Source organism: Xyrauchen texanus, chromosome 29 (genome assembly GCF_025860055.1).
Source record: "Xyrauchen texanus isolate HMW12.3.18 chromosome 29, RBS_HiC_50CHRs, whole genome shotgun sequence".
Classification (NCBI taxonomy): domain Eukaryota; kingdom Metazoa; phylum Chordata; class Actinopteri; order Cypriniformes; family Catostomidae; genus Xyrauchen; species Xyrauchen texanus.
Genome location: NC_068304.1, coordinates 37808188 through 37829930, shown reverse-complemented (window position 1 = coordinate 37829930; position 21743 = coordinate 37808188). Strand labels below are relative to the sequence as shown.

General features: G+C 37.3%; 1 protein-coding gene across 1 annotated transcript in view; it reads left to right on the top strand.

Annotated features, from left to right (window-relative positions):
* The first annotated feature begins 768 nt into the window (after positions 1-768).
* LOC127622690 (Golgi integral membrane protein 4-like) overlaps positions 769-21743 on the top strand; it is a 33408-nt gene continuing 12433 nt past the window's right edge. Inside the window, exons 1-7 of the mRNA XM_052096721.1 lie at positions 769-1349; positions 14339-14413; positions 14711-14760; positions 15455-15508; positions 16778-16928; positions 19142-19224; positions 20183-20266. Coding sequence (XP_051952681.1) covers positions 1058-1349; positions 14339-14413; positions 14711-14760; positions 15455-15508; positions 16778-16928; positions 19142-19224; positions 20183-20266 — 789 coding nt within the window. The 5' untranslated portion in view covers positions 769-1057. The remainder of the gene's footprint in view (positions 1350-14338; positions 14414-14710; positions 14761-15454; positions 15509-16777; positions 16929-19141; positions 19225-20182; positions 20267-21743) is intronic.

Below are 21743 nucleotides of genomic sequence, written 5' to 3'. Positions count from 1 at the left end.
AGACTCTCGTGCCAGACTCTCTCGTGCTCTTCTTTGAAATCTCAGAATTTCTTTTTTCTTAAATGTGTTTGACATTCAATATGCATTTCCCCCCACCAAAACTGTTGTTGTGATATAGTGTCAGCTACTTTTATGTGTATTTTTTAAATAAAAAAAGTTATTATTTGCTTTAAACAAACAGTACAATTCTGCTACATTGATGGTATCTTGTTTGTTATATTATTTTAACTGTTTTGCAATTACAAAAATTGAGTCTCTGAGGGTTAAAATGAGGAAAGATGTAAAAAAGAAAGAGAAAGAAAGATGTAATGTAAATCATATATAGTAAATCTACAACTAGGGTTGATGTATATAACCTTTAAACTATTATTGTGCTCTTAATGCATTTTTATTGACAGAGAGTCATATATTTTTCAAAGTGTTTCATGTCTTTTAAGAATTATTATTTTAATAATAATAATAATAATAATAATAATAAAAAACTTAACTTAAAAAAAAATAATGTAAAATTTGCTAAGAAAATAAATAACATTTAGCTACAAGACAGCAGGCAATTTCTTTAAAGGCGTCTGTTTTAAAATGCCCAAAGAAAATATTTTTAAAAATGCACTGATCTGCTTTGCAAGACATTATTTGCAATATAAAACCCTCTCCAGAGCTGCCAAGTACACGGCCCTCCCATCAGAACCTCCCTTTGATTGACACGAATCTCGACCAATCGTAACAATCGTGTGTTTGTGATGGGCGGGACTTCCTTCACCTCTAGCGCTGGATGAATTTCGGCAGCTCTAGTGACACGTAAAGAAAGGTGCTTTTAGGCCTCGCTAAAACTTCACATTAATTATATTAACGAGTTAAAAAGATTACTTTTCATTATGTAACACGCTACAAAGCTTTGACCGAGCAAGAAGACCGAATACAATTGAATTATTTCCTGTTGTTCATCCCTTTTGACTGTCTGTGGGAACTTTGCAACAACTTGAGACCTTTTCCAAAGGCATCTCTTTCTTCAGAAAATGCCCGCATATCCTCTTCATGCTTCTGACCAGAAGTATACATGTTCATGAGGAATTTCGGAGGGGAAAGAGTTGTTTCGGTACCGCGGAGTGAAAAGGAAATTCCCCTTAGGAAAGTTTCTGTGGAATCCAGGAGAGGAGCGACCATGGGCAACGGCGTGTGCTCCAGGAAGCAAAAGAAGATTTTCCAGACTCTTCTACTGGTCACGGTGGTCTTTGGGATGATCTACGGTGGGATGATGTTTTATGAGATGCATAAAGAGCTGGAGAGGACAGAAGCGTTGGCTCTGAAATATCAACAGCATCAGGAGTCACTCTCTGCGCAGCTTCAAGGTAAAAACACACATCTGCTGCTAGTCATTGTGGCCATCGTGACGTCACACGCCATGGCAAAACATTGTTTGAGTCATTCTTAAAGATGTGCGCTGCTATTCAAAATGTTATGGGTTCAAACCACAAAACAGTAGGCTGTCACAAAATGATGCACACGTTTCATATAAGACAGATATTTCAACTGTATGTTGGCTGATATCTCTATTGAAGTCTCCCTTTGCATGTTTGTAAGCCTGTTTGTAGAATAGAATAGAGTGTGGGTGGTATAACCTTGTAAGGTTGTAGGTTCAAACAACATTACAGGATGTCACATAATGCACAAATGTCATCAAGTTTAAAACAGGTATTTCCACTTTATATATTCTGACATCTTTAATCAATATTGACTGACTATATCAGAGTTTCGAAGAATAGATTCAAACAGGGGTGTCAAACACAATTTCAGCCTGGGCCACATCAGGGTTTACTTCAAAGGGCCTGTTGAAAATGTGGCACCTGCTTTGGTAGCACCCATGCAAATAATAATACACGTTATGTGCATTAAAATGCACATTTGACAGTACAGCATGTTTTGATGCAGATGAAAATGATGATATTAACAACAGTAACATCTGTGCAAAAAACACCTTATTTTTGGCTAAATTTAATATTCTGACAGTGTGAATAAGTTGGTTCTTCTTTACAGATTCTTATCATCCGGCTACTACTGATTGAACTACTGTCATGTCTTGGAATTTCTGAAGGCAAACAAAACAACGTACTTTTTCAACAATCAGAGAAAAAGTACAGATTTTACACCAATTGAAAACTGATGGTTTGGTCCATAATTATGGATAGTGCTTTAACAATGTTTGTTAGTTTTAACAATGACATTTGTAATAGTTCATTGTGACCATGTAAAACCATGCATGGCTCCTCACTACCATGGTTAATAACTATCGTTTCTATATAAAGAACTATGGCACTTTTGTAATGAAAGAAACAGTAGTATAAATACATATTAAAGTTTTTCTGCCAAAACTTCCATAGGTTATACAGTACAGTTAGTGTTACTACAGTAAATCCATGGTAAGGTTTTGTTAGCGTTGTGATCTGAGACTTGAAAAGCCTTCTAATTTATGTTATTTTTGTCAGTGCCGTTTAGAAGTTGGGGCTGTTAATTTGAAACTATAGTTTTATCACCGAGACATACAGTAAGAGTTTTGAAACAGACAATTCACTACTGAACTCAAACGGGTTTCACAATCCCCTCTGCGCATCTCACTGGTTCACAAGCGCATTTAAAATAGTCTGTTTGGTTGAGACCATTCCACGAAATAACGCACCTGCTCTGCCCTCATGCTGCTATGAATAAGCAGTGTTGATAACCCGTGTATTGCTGTTTCATTCCACTATTGAAGCGAGCAAAATGTTCTCCAAATCATAGAGGGAAAGCGCTAACTGATTGTTTAGTGAAACGTTGCGATCCCCTGACATCCTACGTTTCAGAAATGAACTCACGGGCCACATGAAATTAAGCGCGTTTGACACGTGTTGTTATGCGGTGATGTCACTGTGAGTAAAGATTAAGATTAAAGACTTTATTGTCATTGTACTGCTGTGCAAAACAATGAAATTTTGTTGGTATCCCACATTCTCAAACATTTACATAAGACAGCATCAACAATAAATATAAAAATACAGACAGATTAATATAGATTGAAAGGGAAAAAAAAAAACAATTTAAAATGTGTAGTGCACATTTTTAGATGGAGATAATTTATAGATGGAGACCAGTCAGGAAGTGTTAAAAGCATGGTAAGTGTGTGTATTTGTGTGTGTATGTGGTGGGGTTTCTTTCGCTTTGTAGAAAGCGCACAGCTGACGGACTGGCAAGCGTTATGTTGCGTCAAGAATATTAAACGAACCATGTGAAATCCCAAAAGTGGCACTCATAATTCAGCAGTGGCGCAGCGCCGCTGAAAAATACATATGGGGTAAACACTGATATATTGACTATATCCTATACTGACTAAAATTTCTTATGAAGTCTGTTTCTGAAGGTTTTGTAGCCATTTACTATTATAGTCTATTTGTGGGATTGGTATACCCTAGCGATTATATATCTAGGCTGGTATCCACACAACCAAAAGTTTAAAGGTGATAATGGGTGTAATCTAGTGGTTGTAGTGCATGTCAGGATCAGAGTGAAGGGAATGAGAGGCTTAGGATCCAAATGCAGAGTAAACAATAACTGGTTTATTTTGTACAATAAAAAGAGTAAAAACAAACCAAAACTCCCATGAGGGGGAAAAACAAACATAAACTACCTCATAGGGGAAAGAGGTATCCAGGCTGGGGCAGAGGATAATGGAGAAACAGGATCGACCGGACCGACAGAATGAGGGAAGTTAATCCACACTTACTGGAACAAGACTAACTGAACACACAAGACTGGAAACAAGATGAACTGGCACTGGACAGCAAACACGAGGAGACTAAAATTGGGAGAGAAATCAAGTGGGTTAACGGGGGACAGTTGAGGCAAATTAACAAATAAGTAAACAAGGAGGCGGGGTATGACGTAAGACAGAGAGACACATGGTGATACAGAAATAAAACAAAGCCACGTGCCCTTAAAAGACAACAAAACACCTGAATGGCATGAGCGCACATCGCCAAGACAATAATGGCAATATACAGCCATGCCAACCGACAAACGAGGAGAGAATGCGTAACAACGCCAAACGAAGTGATGCCACGCATTCTCGCACTAAACAAAACCTGAGCGTACATCGCGACGCAAGCACCACACGATGCACGCAACAGGCGAAAAAAAAAAACAAAACAAGACAGGACACCTGTGCGAGAGTGTGGCCATATGCAAACCCGAAATCTCAGACCGAAGTGACCGAACCTCAGCACAGCGTGAAGACTACTCACGACCCGGTTGCGCAGCACAACGCGAGACGCACGCGTGTTCACGAGAGAAAGACATAAGCTATTGAGTACATGCTGCCAAGATGACATAAGCGCGATACACCCACGTCAATAACAGACAGACATGGATCAGGGATCATGAGTGTCCGGATCCCGACACAGAGCGAAACCGAACCAGACAGGAAGTCAGTACCCAGACACCATATTCCAGACATGACACAAGACAGGCGGAAGAGCGAACTGCACAAAGACAGACAACGAAACACAAGACAGTCATGGGATGATAATGCGAGGTCTTGTGAGACCAAAACCCAGATTGACAGAGGGACAGTACCCTGACAGCGCATTACATTTCAAACATTTGTAATCAGGTTACAGTAACTAACTTTCATATTACTATTACTAATCTAAAAAAGAAACATCCTCTCATATTGAACTGCTTTTATTTTCAGCAAACTTAACATAAGTTAAAAAAGATTCAACAACTAAGACATAAACCGAACAAGTTTCAGAGACATGTGACTAACAGAAACGGAATAACGTGTCCCTGAAAAGGGGGGGGGATCAAAATCAAAAGCATCTTTCTTTTGGTGTTTTTCAGAGTCAGTAGAAAGGTCTCTTTAGTGTCCTAAGTTTCTGACCTTAATTGCCTACCACCTGTAAGCTGTTAGTGTCTTAATGACCGTTCCACAGGTGCATGTTCATGAATTGTTTATAATAATTCATTGAACAAGCATGGAAAACCTCTCCTTTACAATAAAGATCTGTAAAGTTATTTGGATTTTTACAAAATTATCTTTAAAATGCAGTGTCCTGAAAAAGAGACGTTTCTTTTTTTGCTGAGTTTATTAATAACCTGAGTTACACACATTTAAAATAATATTATATACTGTTTGTAGGATACATTAACCAAATTAATTGCATTTTTGTGACAGCTGAATGACGTATGCCCTCTTACGAGTCAATGATCAAGGAGGAAAACAGACATTATTTTAAATTTGTTGAGCAAAGGCTTTTCTGTGAAAAGTGTTTTAGAAAGTATAACAGATGTATAACAGCAATAATTAAGTAACAATGTTCTTAGCTTGTTTTTGGACATGACTCTTACAAAAAAATATGGATTGTAATTTGTCCTTACAAAAAAAAAGGTATTTAATATAAAGTCTATTAATTGAATTGTGATTACAATATCAAGGCAATCAATAAACAATTATGATTTTTGTCATAATTGTGCAGCCCTAATATACAGTATATATTTGTTAAAGTTGGAGACATAATTGGCATTGATTAATTGTAAAACCAATATATCTAGTTTACTGTATTTCATATGTGAGTAACTCCCAGTTGAAAAGATCCATGAGGCAACAGTGGACTTCAAAGTTTAGTTAGATCTTGGCTGAATAGGTTCTTAGGCATCCAAACTATCTTAACCCACATAATTACATTGAGTGTCTCACCTTTAGCACAGTGAATGCATCAGTTCAGTACAACAGGTCTATTCTTGTCAAGTGATTAGTGCAGGATACGTGAATAGAAATGCTTCAGATGTTAATCAGGTGACAGCTCGGTTCAATGAAGCAGTCAGATTCTTTTTTCTTCTCTTAAGGAAGCTGTCTAATCTAAAGGACCTATACACATTCTGTTGCATATATATATTTATTTACACTGGCAGCCAAAAGTTTGGAATAATGTACAGATTTTGCCCTTATGGAAGGAAATTGGTACTTTTATTCAAGAGGACATTAATAAAGTGAAAAATTTATATTACAATATGAAAACATTTCAAAACGTCTTAAACTACTTCAAAGTGTTCCCATCAAAAAAATCCTCCACGTGCAGCATGACCGCATTGCTGATCCTTGACATTCTAGCTGTCAGTTTGTCCAGATACTCAGGTGACCTTTCACCCCACACTTCCTGTAGCACTTGCCATAGATGTGACTGTCTTGTCGGGCACGTGTCACACACCTTACAGTCTAGCTGATCCCACAAAAGCTCAAAGGGGTTAAGATCCATAACACTCTTTTCCAATGTTTGTGTTTCTTTGCCCACTCGAACCTTTTATTTTTGTTTTTTTTCTCTTTACTGTTGTACATGAAACTGGTGTTGAGCGGGTAGAATTCAATGAAGCTGTCAGCGGAGGACATGTGAGGCGTCTATTTCTCAAACTAGAGACGATGATAAATGGGGCCTGTCTAGATTTGATACAAAAAAAATATTTTTTAAAATAGTGATTGTGCTGTTTTTTTTTTTTTACATCAGTAGTGTCCTGACTATACATTGTGATCAGCTGATTGCCACTATTGTGAATTAATTACCAACGTCCTTCTGTAAAATCAAAATCTGTACATTATTCCAAACTTTTGGCCACCATTGTAATTATTATTATTATCACACACACACACACACACACACACACACACACACACACACACACACACACACACACACACACAGAGATCTTCTGTGTTGCATTTGAGTTTATGCAATGACCCCATGCACAATTTACATAAATACAAATGAGTCTTAAGAAGACAGTGATGGTAATTACAATGAGCCCAACAACTGACATAAATACAGTAGTCTTGTATAGGAGTCAATAGTGTTTCTCCTAATGGAACATTTTACAATCAAGTTGAGGACTGCCGAATTTTAAATGAACAAAATATGTTGGTTGGGTGACTAAACTACATAAGGTGTTATTGTGTGCAATGGGAGAATGGAGTCTGCAGACACACAACACATACAGCAGCAGAACAATGTGTAGTGTTTTAAAAATTTAGGTCACACTGAAAGCTTTAGTTTACATTATTGACAAGCTATTAGCAAGTTAAACAGACAAGCCATCACATTTAACCCCATAAGTCCCCACCTCATGCAATGAGCTAAAATGTATCTTACCTTGCATTCGCTATAAAGTAGTGGGTGGTGGTCACGAAGTTGACTCAAGATATTTGAAGTTTTTTTTTGCATGTTCTGCATACAGGGTGACCATCTTCAATTAAGTTTCTCTCAGCATTCTTGTAAAATGCAAAATATGACCACACTTCAGATTTGGTCCTCTAGAAGGCTGAAAAATCTCCCTAGTGCTGTCACTGCCTTCCGCCATGTTTCACACAAAACAAAATCAGAGCTGCATGCTGCGCGTACGTCAGACTGTTGCTAACTGGTTTATGCCGGACAGTATAAACCATGTGAGGTTCTCAAACCGCAGTAATCAGTAAAACATGGTTTTAATGATAATTACAATTTGAAACGGTAATACCAACCATCGGGAATTTTACCATGGATTATCGTAAAACCGGTAACCATTTCATCCCTAGTTAGTTTTATGAACATATCAACCGCTGGTCAAATGCTTCATTGAAAACTCTGCAGAGGTTGCATTTTATTGGATATAAATGCACATCGAGATGCCTATACCAACAAATCGAGTCATCAATATCTTTAATCTGTTTTCCCAAAAGAAAAATACATTTTAAATGTGTATGCTAAAAGCTTGCTTTGTTCACTTTTTGGATACACTAACATATAGATGTCCTCAAAGCTAATAAAAATGGACTAAAAGTCTACTGAAGTCCACAATTGATTTCACAAGGTCTTTACATTTGGGTTGCTTTGGTTCTTGTTCATCTCTCATTCAACTACTTTAGTCAAAACAAATATTTTGATATCTGAAGTTAAATGTTAAAGAATAATTTCTTCTTGAGGTAAATTTATTCAGTTGCTTCTAATTTACCTGGAATGATTTTCTTAATGCATTTCACATTTCATTATATAAAGATGAATGGCGACTCTTATTTAAGTGTAATGGTTCTGACTCTAAACATATTGCACCCTAATCTTTTGAGATAAGATTAATGAGCATTTGTCTTTGTGGATGACTGTGTGTAACCACTGCATCAGCTGCGTTTGAAGGTAATGCAGATATTTTGTTGGCATCCACCGCACTTTCAACCTGTGCCTAAAATAGCTATTTTTTGTCCATCTGTTCAGAGACAGATGTTTTTCCTTAGTCTTATTCATCAACCACTGAGTGTTCAAGCAACAGAGAGGAAAAGTGGCCCTTGTCTTTGGATTAAATGCAAGCAAAAACAAAGGAAGGGAATCTGAATTAAACAGTTGACAGTGACAGATTAAACTCTAGTTTATTATTTTGCCATATGGACTTCCTTGTGTCTCATTCCTTTGAATGTTTGAAGTTTCCTAAAAAAGCTAATTTGTGTTTAATTATGCAACTTTTGTTTTTGAATTTTGCATTGTTTGAGTTTACTCTGTTTTACATAATGTTTTTGGCAATCACTCATTCATAAGTTGAAATGTAATGACACCTAGATAAATACTCTTTTCATTAGTTGTCCAAGGGAATGCCTGGAGAATACATTGAAATCAAACTAAATATTCACATACAAAAAACTCTTCGTCATACAGGAATCCATCTGCCGAAATTCCAGATTGTGTGGATTCCCATTGAAATGTCTGCATTTTGCTCTCGGTATTTCAACGTGCAAAGGTACATTTGGCTGTGGCTTAAAGGGCCGTTAACACTGATTGTGTTTTGTGGACGTCTTTGACCATTGCGCCTTCAGCGACTCGCCCATGAGTGCCACATTTTCTAGACGCCATATCAGGTAAAAATAATGTCAACTTTTAAAAGCGGGGCTTGAGACATCTGCGTTCAGTATTGTGTGTTGTGTCTGGCACAATAACTTGTTTGGTCTGAACAGCCCCTTACAAAGTTTTGGTTTATGCAGACAAACAAAACAAATCACATGATTGTGTTTGACTTACTGAGGTCAAACAATTATATTTTCAGTCGTTTTTATGCCACTAGAAAGTAGTGAATAACTATAGATGCTAGGGATGGGCATTTTGGTCATTTTGTCTACTCGAGTACTCGTCGAGTACTCAAGGGGCAATGACATGTACATAACTGTATATATGCATTGCGTCTTGTTGTTCCAGTGTATCATCTATTATTATTATTATAGGCTGATATAAAATAATTTGTTAAAAAATATACAAAAGATTGCATAATCAAAATATAGTGCATCATATTTTGTCATTATGTGAAGATTCGCTGCCCAACTCAATGAAAGAATGTGTACAACGCGCGTCTGTCTGTTCTTCCTTCAGGTTACAGTAGTAATCTTTGTAAACGCGCACCAGTTTTTTTAGTGACTGACTGAACCATCTATTTTCAAATCGCGGTTGGCTTAACAGGAGACACTATAACATTGCTTTTTTAATATGGGTGTTAAGTTGAAGTTCAGTTTTGAAGACTTTGCATTCTGTTCCATTTATCTGCGCTCTGTGTCCCCGTGTCCCCAAGTGTTTGCTCATGTGGGGAAAGCCATGATGCTCCATGTTGTTGCTGTGAGGATTCATAAAGCGTTCCATTCAACTCGGAGAGTCGGAACTTCCACCTTTCAACTTGGCGAAGTGCAACGGAATGACATTTTATGTCAGACTTTTAATTTGGAAACTCGTGTGGAAATCTTAAACTCCCATTTCGTCGAGATGCAGGCGTGTGTTACGTAACTCAAACATGTCGGCGCCCGGGGCAGGGAGGTTTACAGTCAGTGACATTCACTTTTATTAAATAATATCCATTAACAAGTCAAAGTTCTTACCTTAAAGCTTAATAAAATGTGTTTAGCAAACGTTATGCAGAGACAGGTGTTAAAAATAATGTTAATTACACACGCTTTTGATTATCGTAACAATAGCATTGCAGCTTCAGGGGTCCAGACTGCGACTAAAAGAATCGATTGCGACAGTAATTGTAATTTATGTGTGCGTTCATATGCGGTTTAGTCAGATATCATCTTGTGAGTTATTAAATATATTTTTAGAGCACGCACAACCATTGTGTCTCACGCCGCCTTTCACCCTTTCGTTTTCTGACAAGCTTGCTGCACCGCACACAACAACAAACACAGCACGAGAGAGTCGTGAACAAATTTCTCTTTTGAACCGGGTCATTTTATTTCATGAAACTGAAGATGTGAACTCTTGAGCTTAGGGCTGCATTCCACTTCACTTTTAACATCCACTTGCTAAAGCTGCGTACACACTGCAAGCGACTTTGTCGCTGCAGGTCGCCAGTGGCTGGCGGTGAAGTCGCTAGTGGGCGTTTCCACTACTGGTTGCCTAGTAACGTTTATAAATGATTATTTGATTATTTAAACCTACTTGGAATCCCCGCGATATCAGATACACCTTTCCATGCAGTATTCTTCTTAAAAATGTCCTTGTACGTGGGAAGAGACATATCATAGAGCACTGGAAAATTGCTAACAGCAATAATTAGCCTTTCATCCATCTTTCCATTACTGCAGGAGCTGAGAGAGAGAGAAGGATCACGTGAGCTCTCCCGTCTTCTCTCCTATTGTCTGTCGCTTCCGTAAGTCGCTCTTCATTTGAATAAAGTTGAACTTGTCTCAACATTGTTGCGTCATTGGACACGCCCACATCTAGTCGCCAACGGTCGCGACAGCTCGTGTCGCCGGAAGTCGCAGTCCTCTCATTGAAAATGAATGGGATGGTGTCGCTGTCTCGTGCGATGTCGTTGGCAGTGTGTACGCAGCTTAACACCCCCTCGCTGAAATCCCCACCACCATTTTGGAAGTCTGTTCCACTTCGTTCAGTGAGCGAGGTAAGTTTCTGTTGACAGACCATCAACCCCTCGATTTTGACCGAGGGAGCGAGACTACTCTTGATTGGGATTGGAGTAGCACAAAAAACTGCATCTGGGAATACATTCAATTTGCACTTTTGTAGTCTCAGCCTGGTCCATCCGGTAACAGTAAAGAAAGACTAAGGCACTATTTTAAAACAATTAAAATTATATAATATATAATCAAATTTTTTATATATATATATATATTCTTTTTGTATAAATTATGAAAGGGTTGTGAACATTTATGAAACAATAGGGAATGCAAACTTCTCAACTATATATATAATGTTTATAAAACCTTCGATGAATGGGTTATCAGCTGACATCTTTTTCTTCAGGTTTCTATGTTGTTTCTGAACAGCAATCTAAATTGAGAAAATCTGTGATTTGGCTACTGAAAACAGCCATTTGGCTCCTTGATGTTTCAGTTTAGGAGCCATTGGCTCCTAAGTCATTTTGTCTGTCTGAAGCCCTGAGCATCATATATTAGTTTGGTCACTTTGAGATGTCTTTGTCCATCAATGTAGCCCTCAAATTCACAACATGATCTCAAAATGAAAAAGAGGCTCCCTCTTTGATGCGTTTGTGTTTAGTTGTCAGGTAAGATGTCCCATCAGAATTGATCACCATCGATCATCGTTTTCATGATTGATTATTACTGCCACGTCCGAGTGCTTGTGCCAATCCCTAATTGAAGCTGTTTTATTAACTGCTGTAAAGATATATCTTTACTTCCCCTTTAATTAGCATAATGAGTACTTGATGTGTCTGCTATGTCATATTACATGTACTGTAATAGGAGGATTCAGGATGAAATGAGAGGGGAGGAGGACAGAACCCTCTAGACCATTTCATCATTGCAAGTGGGACAGCTTGCAGTGTTGGACTAGAACAAATACAGGGAAGGAAGTCTCTGACAGGCTTAATTTCCTGTGGCATTTTAGATTTGGGAGGAGTGTCGTCGAAGCACATTCACTGCTCATGTTACATTTGAAAGTTCAGTGCACACTGAGAGCAGACAGGTCAACCTTTCTCTCATGCCATTAGAGAGAGACATTAAGAGGATTGGATGTGGCACACAATGGGTCAGTGGTTCACACAGTGGAGTCTTGATAAAGAAGTTCACTTTCTGGCTGTGGTACTGAAAAGTGTATAGGGGTATCTTGATACCGAAATTTCAGTAGTGAATACCAATACCATTAAAATGTCTTGGTTCTCGACATCAATTTGGATACCTCAACAAAAATAGGTAAAATACAAAGAAGTTATGAACGTAAATAATAATTTAAAACAGTTGCATGTTTTATTTTTTGCAAGATTTTCACTTGTGTAAATTGCTTCAAGTTTAAGTAATTATTCAGGTCAACAATTATAACAAAGAACTAAGCATGTAAACCATAAACTATGGAAACTTCTTTTCAAAATGGCAGTGAGTGGCTTTCTTTTCAGTATTGTTGTTTGATTAATATTAACAACATAACAGAGCAAAGTCTAATGGGGCTTTTCCACTGCACAGTTCAACTCGACTCGACTCTGCTCACTTTATTGGGGTTTTCCACTGTGGATAATACCTGGTACCTGGTACTTTTTTAGTACCACCTTGGTCGCGGTTCCAAGCATGCCGAGCCAATATTGAATGTGACGTCAAAACCCTGCAGATCACTGATTGGTCAGAGAGAATCGTCACTACCAGCGTCACTGGATTTGTGACACAGGACATCACCTGCTAGTTTTAAAGTTAGCAACAGTGATAGTAGTATCATATGTTCACGCAACTTTTAAATTGTAAAAAGACATGGCTGAGCACAAAACTACACCGTGGTCAATAAACGAGGTGCAGACGTTCCTCTTGTTTGCGTCGAACGAAACGATGCAAAACGAAAAAGTCTTTCAGGAAGTATCTCAGCTATTGGCCACACACGGCTACCACCGGACCTACCAACAGTGTAGGGAAAAGTTAAAAAAACTGAAGTGAACCATCAAGAATAAGGGGAAGTGGTTTGACCAAATGGACGCTATCTAGACTGGCAAACAATGGGAGGGAGAGTGCCCTGGACTGGGCCACGACGTTGTTGGAGTCCACGATGTACGATGGTACACTACTTGAAAGCTTCACTTTATTTAGTTGACCAGCTACTGGAAAGCTTCTAAAACAACCAGCCCAATTTAACTGTTACACTTGTGTAAAATCACCATGCAACAACTGCTTTATGCAGCACAATGAGCTAGTAGCTAACAGCTAGCGGTCGCGATATTGTTCCACCCACATTGATGCAGAACTAAACTGCAGTGGAAATGCAAGATCAGAAAAGTAAAGAGAGTCGAGTCGAACCGGAACGTGCTGTGGAAAAGTGCCATAATGCTCAGATCCCATCTTTTGAGACATACCTGATATTTTAGTTACACCTGTTTGCAACATATTGAGTGTGTTTACATTAATACCGTGTCTGATGGCCATTTTGACCATTTGTTTACACCTGGTATTAAAGGTTCACCCAAACATTTTAATTCTCTCATCATTTACTCACCCATGTCATCCCGTATGTGTATGACTTTCCTTCTATTTCAGCTCTGTTGACCCTCACAATGCAAGTGAATGGTGACTAGAACTCACAAGATCCAAAAAGGCTGAATGTTTACAGCTGAATGTTTATTTTATTTTATTCTTAACTTTGACTGTTTGTCAAGTTTTGAAGAAAGAGAGTATTATGAAAGAGGAAGTAGTTTTCATTTAAAAAGTATTTATTTCACTGACTATATTTTCCAAAAATAAGCAATAGACTACAATATGGCTATTTACTGTATGATGTAAACCGATTTTAATTGGTTTTCCAGAAAAAAATTAATATATCATTATTGTGACACAAAATGACTCATGATATGCAATTTAACTCCTTGTGTGTAATCAAGCGATTTCCATTTGTATACCCATGTTATGTAGGCTTTGGATGTTGCATGTATTGGATAGAACAGATGCTAAAATAATAATAAAGCCCCATCTCCATGAGGTGCATGGTCACATTTTTTAACCATGATGTATCCTGCCATACTAAACTGTTACACCCCTACTTTAGATGGCGGAAAAGACTGTTCTGCTCATTTTTACAGTGTTTTCCATTAAACCAGTCATAGATAAGTTTTAGTATTCGCTTTTCCCATGCCGGTCTGTTATTGTGATATCCACCACTTTAGATAAACCCATCCCTAAATGGTTGTTTGTCAATTTACAAGTCATTTAAACAGTGTTTTTGTGTTTAATTGACTCGACTTTCTGTGTAATAAGGTGCTAAGTGGACCAGACTTCATGCCAGGTATCAAAAATGTGGCTACACAAGACTAATGAAAATACAGGAACAAAACCAAACCTCTCTCTCTTTCTTTCTCACAGTTGTCTATGAGCATCGCTCCAGGTTGGAGAAATCTCTTCAGAAGGAGCGTTTGGAGCATAAAAAATCCAAAGACGGCAAGTTCATTTATACACAGAGCTCTAATTATGACAACAAAAATGACTAATTGATGCAAAGGAAATGACTCCCAAAGTGTAATATCCCAAAGCGTGATTAATACTGCCCAAAGAAACTGTGTAGTGGTTTTGGGTGTCTCAAGCAACATCAATTGCACACTGTTGTCAATGCATTAACCCTTATGGTCCATAAATCTTTTAATCAAACTCAAATGCAGAAGCATCTTCAAAGTATTGCATTTGTCTCTGCAGTAATGCTTGTTTTGTGTGTTTTATTGTTTTTTTCCTTTCTTGCAGATTATCTTGTGTACAAACTAGAGGCTCAGCAGTCCCTCAATAAAGAAAAGGTGAGTTGTCAAAGCTGTGCCGCATCGGTGGTGTATTGTACATTAAAGCTGTGATGGGTATTCAGGTTTGAATCCGGTCTGCGTCATGTCGCTCTCCATTTCCCTTAACAATAACTTGCATGTAAACCTTCAGACAGGACTACTTCCACAGTTAGATTGTAAAATGCCTTGCATACACGCATAGTGCAGTAACAACTATGTCCCTCGTGCACATTTAAGTGGATATTTCCATCTGATTGCCGAGTTCAGGATTCATATAAACGGTTCATGCCATTCAACACACAACTGCATTGAATTGATTTGGATTGTTAAAAATCTGTGGATGTATACATACTTTAGTTAGTATTAAACCTAAAGACTCTAATTAGAAGGTTCAGTTGCAGTATATGTGGTTAGTGCACATTACTCTCTGGTTATGGCAAAACTCCTGTTAACTAAAGGCATTGTTACTGTTACTGACCCGTTACCATCTGAATTAACATTTTAAGAGTATGCGTCCAAAACTATGTGATGGAGTTCCTTCTTTTTGTCTCTAAAGCAAGCTCTGCTCTTGCCCCTCAGTTAAATGTTTCCTGCATGGCTCATGTGTTTCAGAAAGATCAGGCAGGGCCTGTGGCAAGGCCTGCAGTGGTAGCATGATGCCATGCTCACAAAATGACCAGATCTGTTCATGTTTCTGTTTGTTTGTCCACAGCAAGATACCAGCGCCCGCTTTAATTCTCTGCATGCCCAGCATCAGATGTTAAAGGTCAGTGCAGAGAGATTTGAAATGCTTATTTTTGAAAAATTATGTTTTTCATGGGCATAGTTTTTCTTTTTTCTGATCACAGAGTTTCAGAGACAAAAGTGCGGCTCAGTAATACGGATGGCCTAATTTTGGGTACTGTCACGCAGTGCTGTGTTTATCTTGTGGTTTTATGCTTCGCAAACACAGACATTTGTATGTTGTTGTTGTTGCAAATTCTGATAATTTAAATATATCACAAAGGGAATGTTTTCTACGTGACTAACATAGAGGATGTTTTGTTGAAATTGTGAGAATGACTTGTGATAAAAAATTTGGAAGAATGAAATTGTGCAAATTATGCCATTGTTTACATAAAAGTGTGTATTAGCTGTCTTGAACGTAACACAAATAATTTCTAATAAGTTGTTTATTTTTCTAAAGGAAACTATAAGTTAAATATATACTGTAAGTATATACTGTATAAACAATAGTTATAAATATGTATATATAGGGGTGTGTGTGTGTGTGTGTGTGTGTGTGTCTACCCGTACCCTAGCGGAGCTGTAGTGTAGCGGTTAGCGCGCTACGAACCTGGCGACCCAAGTTCGATTCCTGCTCATGGCCAACACCAGTGACGATTATCTGAACCGGTCCCGGGCCTCCCCTAGGTCGACTCAGCCTAAAATGAGTACCTGGTGTAGTGTGTAAAACATCGCCACTGGGGAGACAAAGGCGGTCGGGCGTGGTGCTGGCCACCCACCCCCTCGTTTACCGTTCCGGCCTTCATAGGTGCTCGCTAACAGCACTTGCCCATACCGTCTGTTATGGCTAAATGGGGGATCTTTGTCTTTTTGTGTGTGTGTGTGTGTGTGTGTGTGTGTGTGTGTGTATGTGTGTATGTGTGTATATATATATATATATATATATATTGCTCAAAATAAATGTAATTCTGTAATTAAATAAGTACAAATAAAGGTAGTACAATAAATACTACATACTAAAAATAAGAGCATAAATACTAGCCAATTTAATGTATAATTTGTATGTTCATATTACAGAAATGATTAGGAATAATTTATTTGTCATAAAAATGATTTCAATTATTGATTGTAAAGGAAAATGTATATAAAATGTAAAAGTATATAAACCCTGTAATTAGTGGCCGACCCGCTCTACCACCTGAGCCACAGCCGCCCCTGTAACATCTTTGTCGTCATGCCAGTGAAAATGTTCACCGATCACACCAGAAGGAAAAAAACAAACATGTTTTATGTGTTTTTATTCCATCAGAACCAGCACAACGATTTAAAAAAGCAGTATTATGAACTGCAAGAGCAACATCAGCTACAAGGCGATGAACACAATAAAGCAATAGATGAACACAAACAGAAACTCGGCCAACTTCATCAGACCAAAGAAACTGAAATATCGAAGCTCAAAGGTAATACATTCCATCTTTCTCACTATCTACAAATGATCTTGCACATACATGGTTTATATTGCTCTGACTTGGGGTTAGGTATTTGAACAAACCCCTAACTATTACATTTTTTACACAGAGCTTGTCCTACACCGTTTGCCTACAGACATGATGGAAAGCTCAAATTGTGTGGTTGTGCTATTACTTTCCTCAGCAATCAGACTTAAGATTTTTGCCTGGTGGAAGATAAAACTGGGGAAAAAATCCATAGACTTGCATCAAAGATAGGAATTGTGTGGGCCAGAATGTCATAGACTACGTTCACACTGCAGCTGAATGTGGCTGAACAGTGAATGCAAGTGCAAAAAATCTGATTTGGGCCACATTCAGACGTGGTGTGAACATAGTAGGGTTGTGCCGATGGATGATATCATCGTCCATCGTGATGGCTGACCAACATCACGATGTAGAGCCACCATCGTGATGCCACGCCCTCTTTTGCGAGTCTTGCTAGTGTGACTCACTAATCCTAGTCTCTTCTAACCTAAAAACTTTGCAGGGATTGCTCTGTAAATTAAATTGAGAATATAACTAATGCATATATGCTATTTTAAATACTGTAGTATATGCCAGAGACGTGATGTGTTAGTCTGTGAAAATACCGTGTCAGGCAGGCTGCACAAATATTGATCTTGACATTGTTAGCTTCATGTCTTTTTTTTTACATGACTTACACTGTACATTTTAGATTAAAATATTTTATGTTGTAGGCTACAAGAAAATAGCCTTTATTAATTAATTATTAGTAGTTGTAGTGTCTCAGAAAATCTTGCTCATTGTCACATAGCTCAATTCAATTTTCAATTTTCGTCAAATCAGTTTTGTCTGGTTAATACTTTTAAAGAAAAATTTCCTTGGCCATAAATCCATAATGTCAAATCAAATGAAAGAAACAAGGTGAATATGAATAACACACATTTATTAAAACATAGAAGAACAACAAATAAAACAAGAAAACGGGAACAACACTCAGACCGAAACTCGCCATTAACGTTTCACTTATAATTAGCAGCACAATTAACTTCAGCACAGGCTACAAAATAAATTATGTTATTGAAATATTGTAAAGTGGTCATATGAACTACACAAATGAATGTTTAAAAAATAATATGCAAAATCGAATAGCGAAAAATGCGTAAAGAAGTCTAATATCTTTCACCATAGACCATGTTTAAATTTCGATGTTTCTGGCCAGAAATACCAACATATTCACTTTATCTGGTTTTAATAAGCTGCGGATTGGAGTAACTACACTACCCGCTGTGCTGAAGACCCGCTCTGATGGAGTACTGGTAGCACATATGCACAGATATTGCCGTGCTAATCTTGCCATGAACGGAAACCTTTTGTCGTTCGTTTTCCACCAAGTCAGCAGGTCCTCTTCCCCATCAATGGCCATTTCCTGCAGGTACATGGTCATTTCTGCCTCCACCTTTTGCTCATCAGTGAGTAAAATAATGAAATTATAGTTTTTAAGTGGAAAATAGTATTTGTGTAAAGAGATATATTAAAATAAAAAGTGCACAACTCTTCTTAAGTGAAAGCTAAAAAAAAAAATGCTTCACGTGTCGTGCAACCTACTGATAAAGCGCCGACGAGTCATTAGTTGGGTTAGTAAAATAACGAAATTATAATTTTTCATATAATTTTTGAAAATTATATGAAATTATATAATCCCCGCCCGCCCCGCCCCACCGACGATATCATCGTCCATCGCGATGTTTTACTGTCAACATCGTCAACTGCCAATTTAGGGGACATCGCCCAACCCTAGAACATAGCTATAGCCATAAGGGCTTTTCACACTTAAAATCATTAACCCCAGGTTATTCTTAACCCTGGATAAACAAGTTATCCTGTTTCATGTTTAACACTGTTTTACTTTAATCCTGGATGTTTATGTTACAATGTTTCGCACTGTAAATTCGTAAACCCCAGGTTAACCTTTGCATATTTGCGATGCTGATAATGATTGGACGAATGCAGCTCGTGACAACCTGTCAATGGAGCTGCTCTTCTCTTCTGTGAAATGTCGCCATGCGAATCATCTCTGTTTGTCTTTTTCATCTTCTGAAATATGCCACAAAAACAGCGAATACTGTCTCTTAATCAAGGACGTTTTTGTGTTTGCCACCAATGTGCAGTCATATCAGCTCTCTTTCTCTCTTCCTCAGATAATGTATATAACCTACGTGAGGAGAACAAACAGTTGAGAAAAGCTCATCAGGAAATCTATGTGCAGCTACAGGATACCAGGGTAATTTTCCAACACAATTTGGGAATTGCAGTGCATAGGCAAAACTCATACTTACACACTAAACATTTATGTTTTTAATAGCAGTAGTTATAATTGTAACTCGATGATTTAAAATTCATTTTCAGCCTAATTTCTAAGATCCATCTTATTTCACATCATATTCATTATTCGACACATAATAATATATATTTTTTATCCATACTAAAATTCAATGTGTTTTTGTGTGAATCTCATGAAAACATTTCCAGGTCACATTTCAGTGGTTTAAGAAATGTTATTTTGCATAAAGCCTATTTTTAGGAACATGAAGATGTTTTGCATTGTGACATTATTGTATTGCAATTAAGAACATTTTCACCATTTTTAATATTTCATTTTTATTATTTATTATTAATTTGTCTTTATGTTATTATTATTATTATTGTTTGGTTATTCTCATTGATAATCTCATTAACTGTACTGAATTGCAATATCTATTTTATTTTCTCCAAATATATGAAAGTAATAATTTTAGTACATTTTATTAATACAAATATTAATATAAAAAAATCTACAAAAACTACTTAAACACTGTGAAGTTTAAAGCAGCATTAAATAAAGGCAGTTCAAGTACTACAAGGTGTATAAAAACAATGTAATGTTCCATTTTTATTTATTTTTATTTTGCGCTTATTTATTTTCTAATTTTGTAAAATGTCCTTAAATATGAATTTTCATAAACAAATATTTACACAATCCAAAATATCTGAATGGCCCCAAAAATAGGCTTCATTTTCTTTTTGGGGTGAAATAAGACCTGGACAAATTCTTTGCAGGTTCTGCTGGATGTGCTCTTTTCTGCTATTTGTAGAAACATTAATAATACCAGGCTGTAAATAATGTGCATTGATGAGATTTTTATGAATTTTATACCAGAATGCTTGTATTTGAGCTTTGCTTATGATGATCCTTCTTATAGCAACAGCACAAGAACTTAAAATCAACCCACGACCAGCTTGTGTTGACCCTGGAAGAACATAAGGGTGCGCTAGCAGCGGCTCAGGTCAGGGTGTGCATGTGTGTACGTGTGTGTGCTTTAGGCAAGTGGAATGAGGTTGTGGGTGTGTATTGTGCCTTCGTACGATTGACCAATCAAAGCCGAGCATGTCCTGTGAGAAAGATGCGCTAAACCTGCATTTCAAGTTCTGTCGCATTCCATAGTGTCTTAAAAAAGATTCCGGATTCACTTCCATTGTTAATGCTTCACTGTGCCTGCGATTTTTGCTGTTTTAAAGAAAAGCATAAACAAGTTGAAATGATTTTTTGTGGTAATCGACATTACGCCACAAATGCTGTAGGTTGAGCTTAACTTGTATTGATACCGGAATGTTCCTTTAAAGGTATAGAGCACACAAATATATATTTTGTGATTATTTACTCATCCACATCATGTCATTCCATACCTGTATGACTCACTTTCTTCTGTGGAACACAACAGGAGATCTTTAGTAGAATGTTTACACAGCTCTTTTCCATACAATGGAAGTAAATGGGGACTGAAAAAACACCATTAAAGCATGAAAAACAGAATTCACCCCAAAATCATCATTTACTCACCTACATGCCATCACAGATGTTTATGACTTTCTTCTGCAGAACACAAATTAAGATTTTAGAAGCATATTTCAGCTCTGTAGGTCCATACAATGGAAGTGAATGGTGACCAGACCTTTGTAGCTTCAAAAATCACATAAAGACATAATCACATAAAGACATAATTTAACCACTGGAGTCTTATGGATTACTTTGATTTTTGGAGCTTAAAAACTTTGGCACCCATTCACTTGCATTGCATGGACCAAAAGAGCTGAGAAATTCTTCTAAAATCTTCGTTTAAGTTCTGCAGATAAAAGAAAGTCATGCACATCCGAGATGGCATGAGGGTGAGTAAATGATGAAATAATTTTCATTTTTGGGAGAACTATTCCTTTAAAGTTGTCCATACCATGTGCACTATATTTATAACTCTTATGAAGCTGTACATTATCTTTATGAGTAGAACAGACAAATTTAAGTTGTTATTCACTGATAATCTCAAATCATTGGCGGATGTGAATGTTCAGTTTTGCTGTATTATGATTGCTTACGACACCTTATAAAGGTGTTTAGTTGTTTTACTGAATATTATATTTTAACATGGATTTTGCCATGAAAGAACCCATAGAAGTTGGCATAGTGTTAAAAAACGTATCAACAGTATGAAAACATGCATGTGCAAATTAGATTTTAGCGCTATGTTGGAAAGGAAGATCAAATAACATTTCGGTCTGTTCTTCACTCAAAGTTATCGGATGACTTGAGAAGACTTGGAATATAGCTTACAAGTCATACGGACTATTTCTGTGTTGCTTTTTGTCTTTTTGAAAACCTTTTCATAAAAATCACTATCCCCTTTCATTGTATGATTAAAAAGAGCTGCTCCAACATTCTGCCTAACATGGACTTTTTTGGTTTCACAGAAGAAGGAAAATAAAACCTTT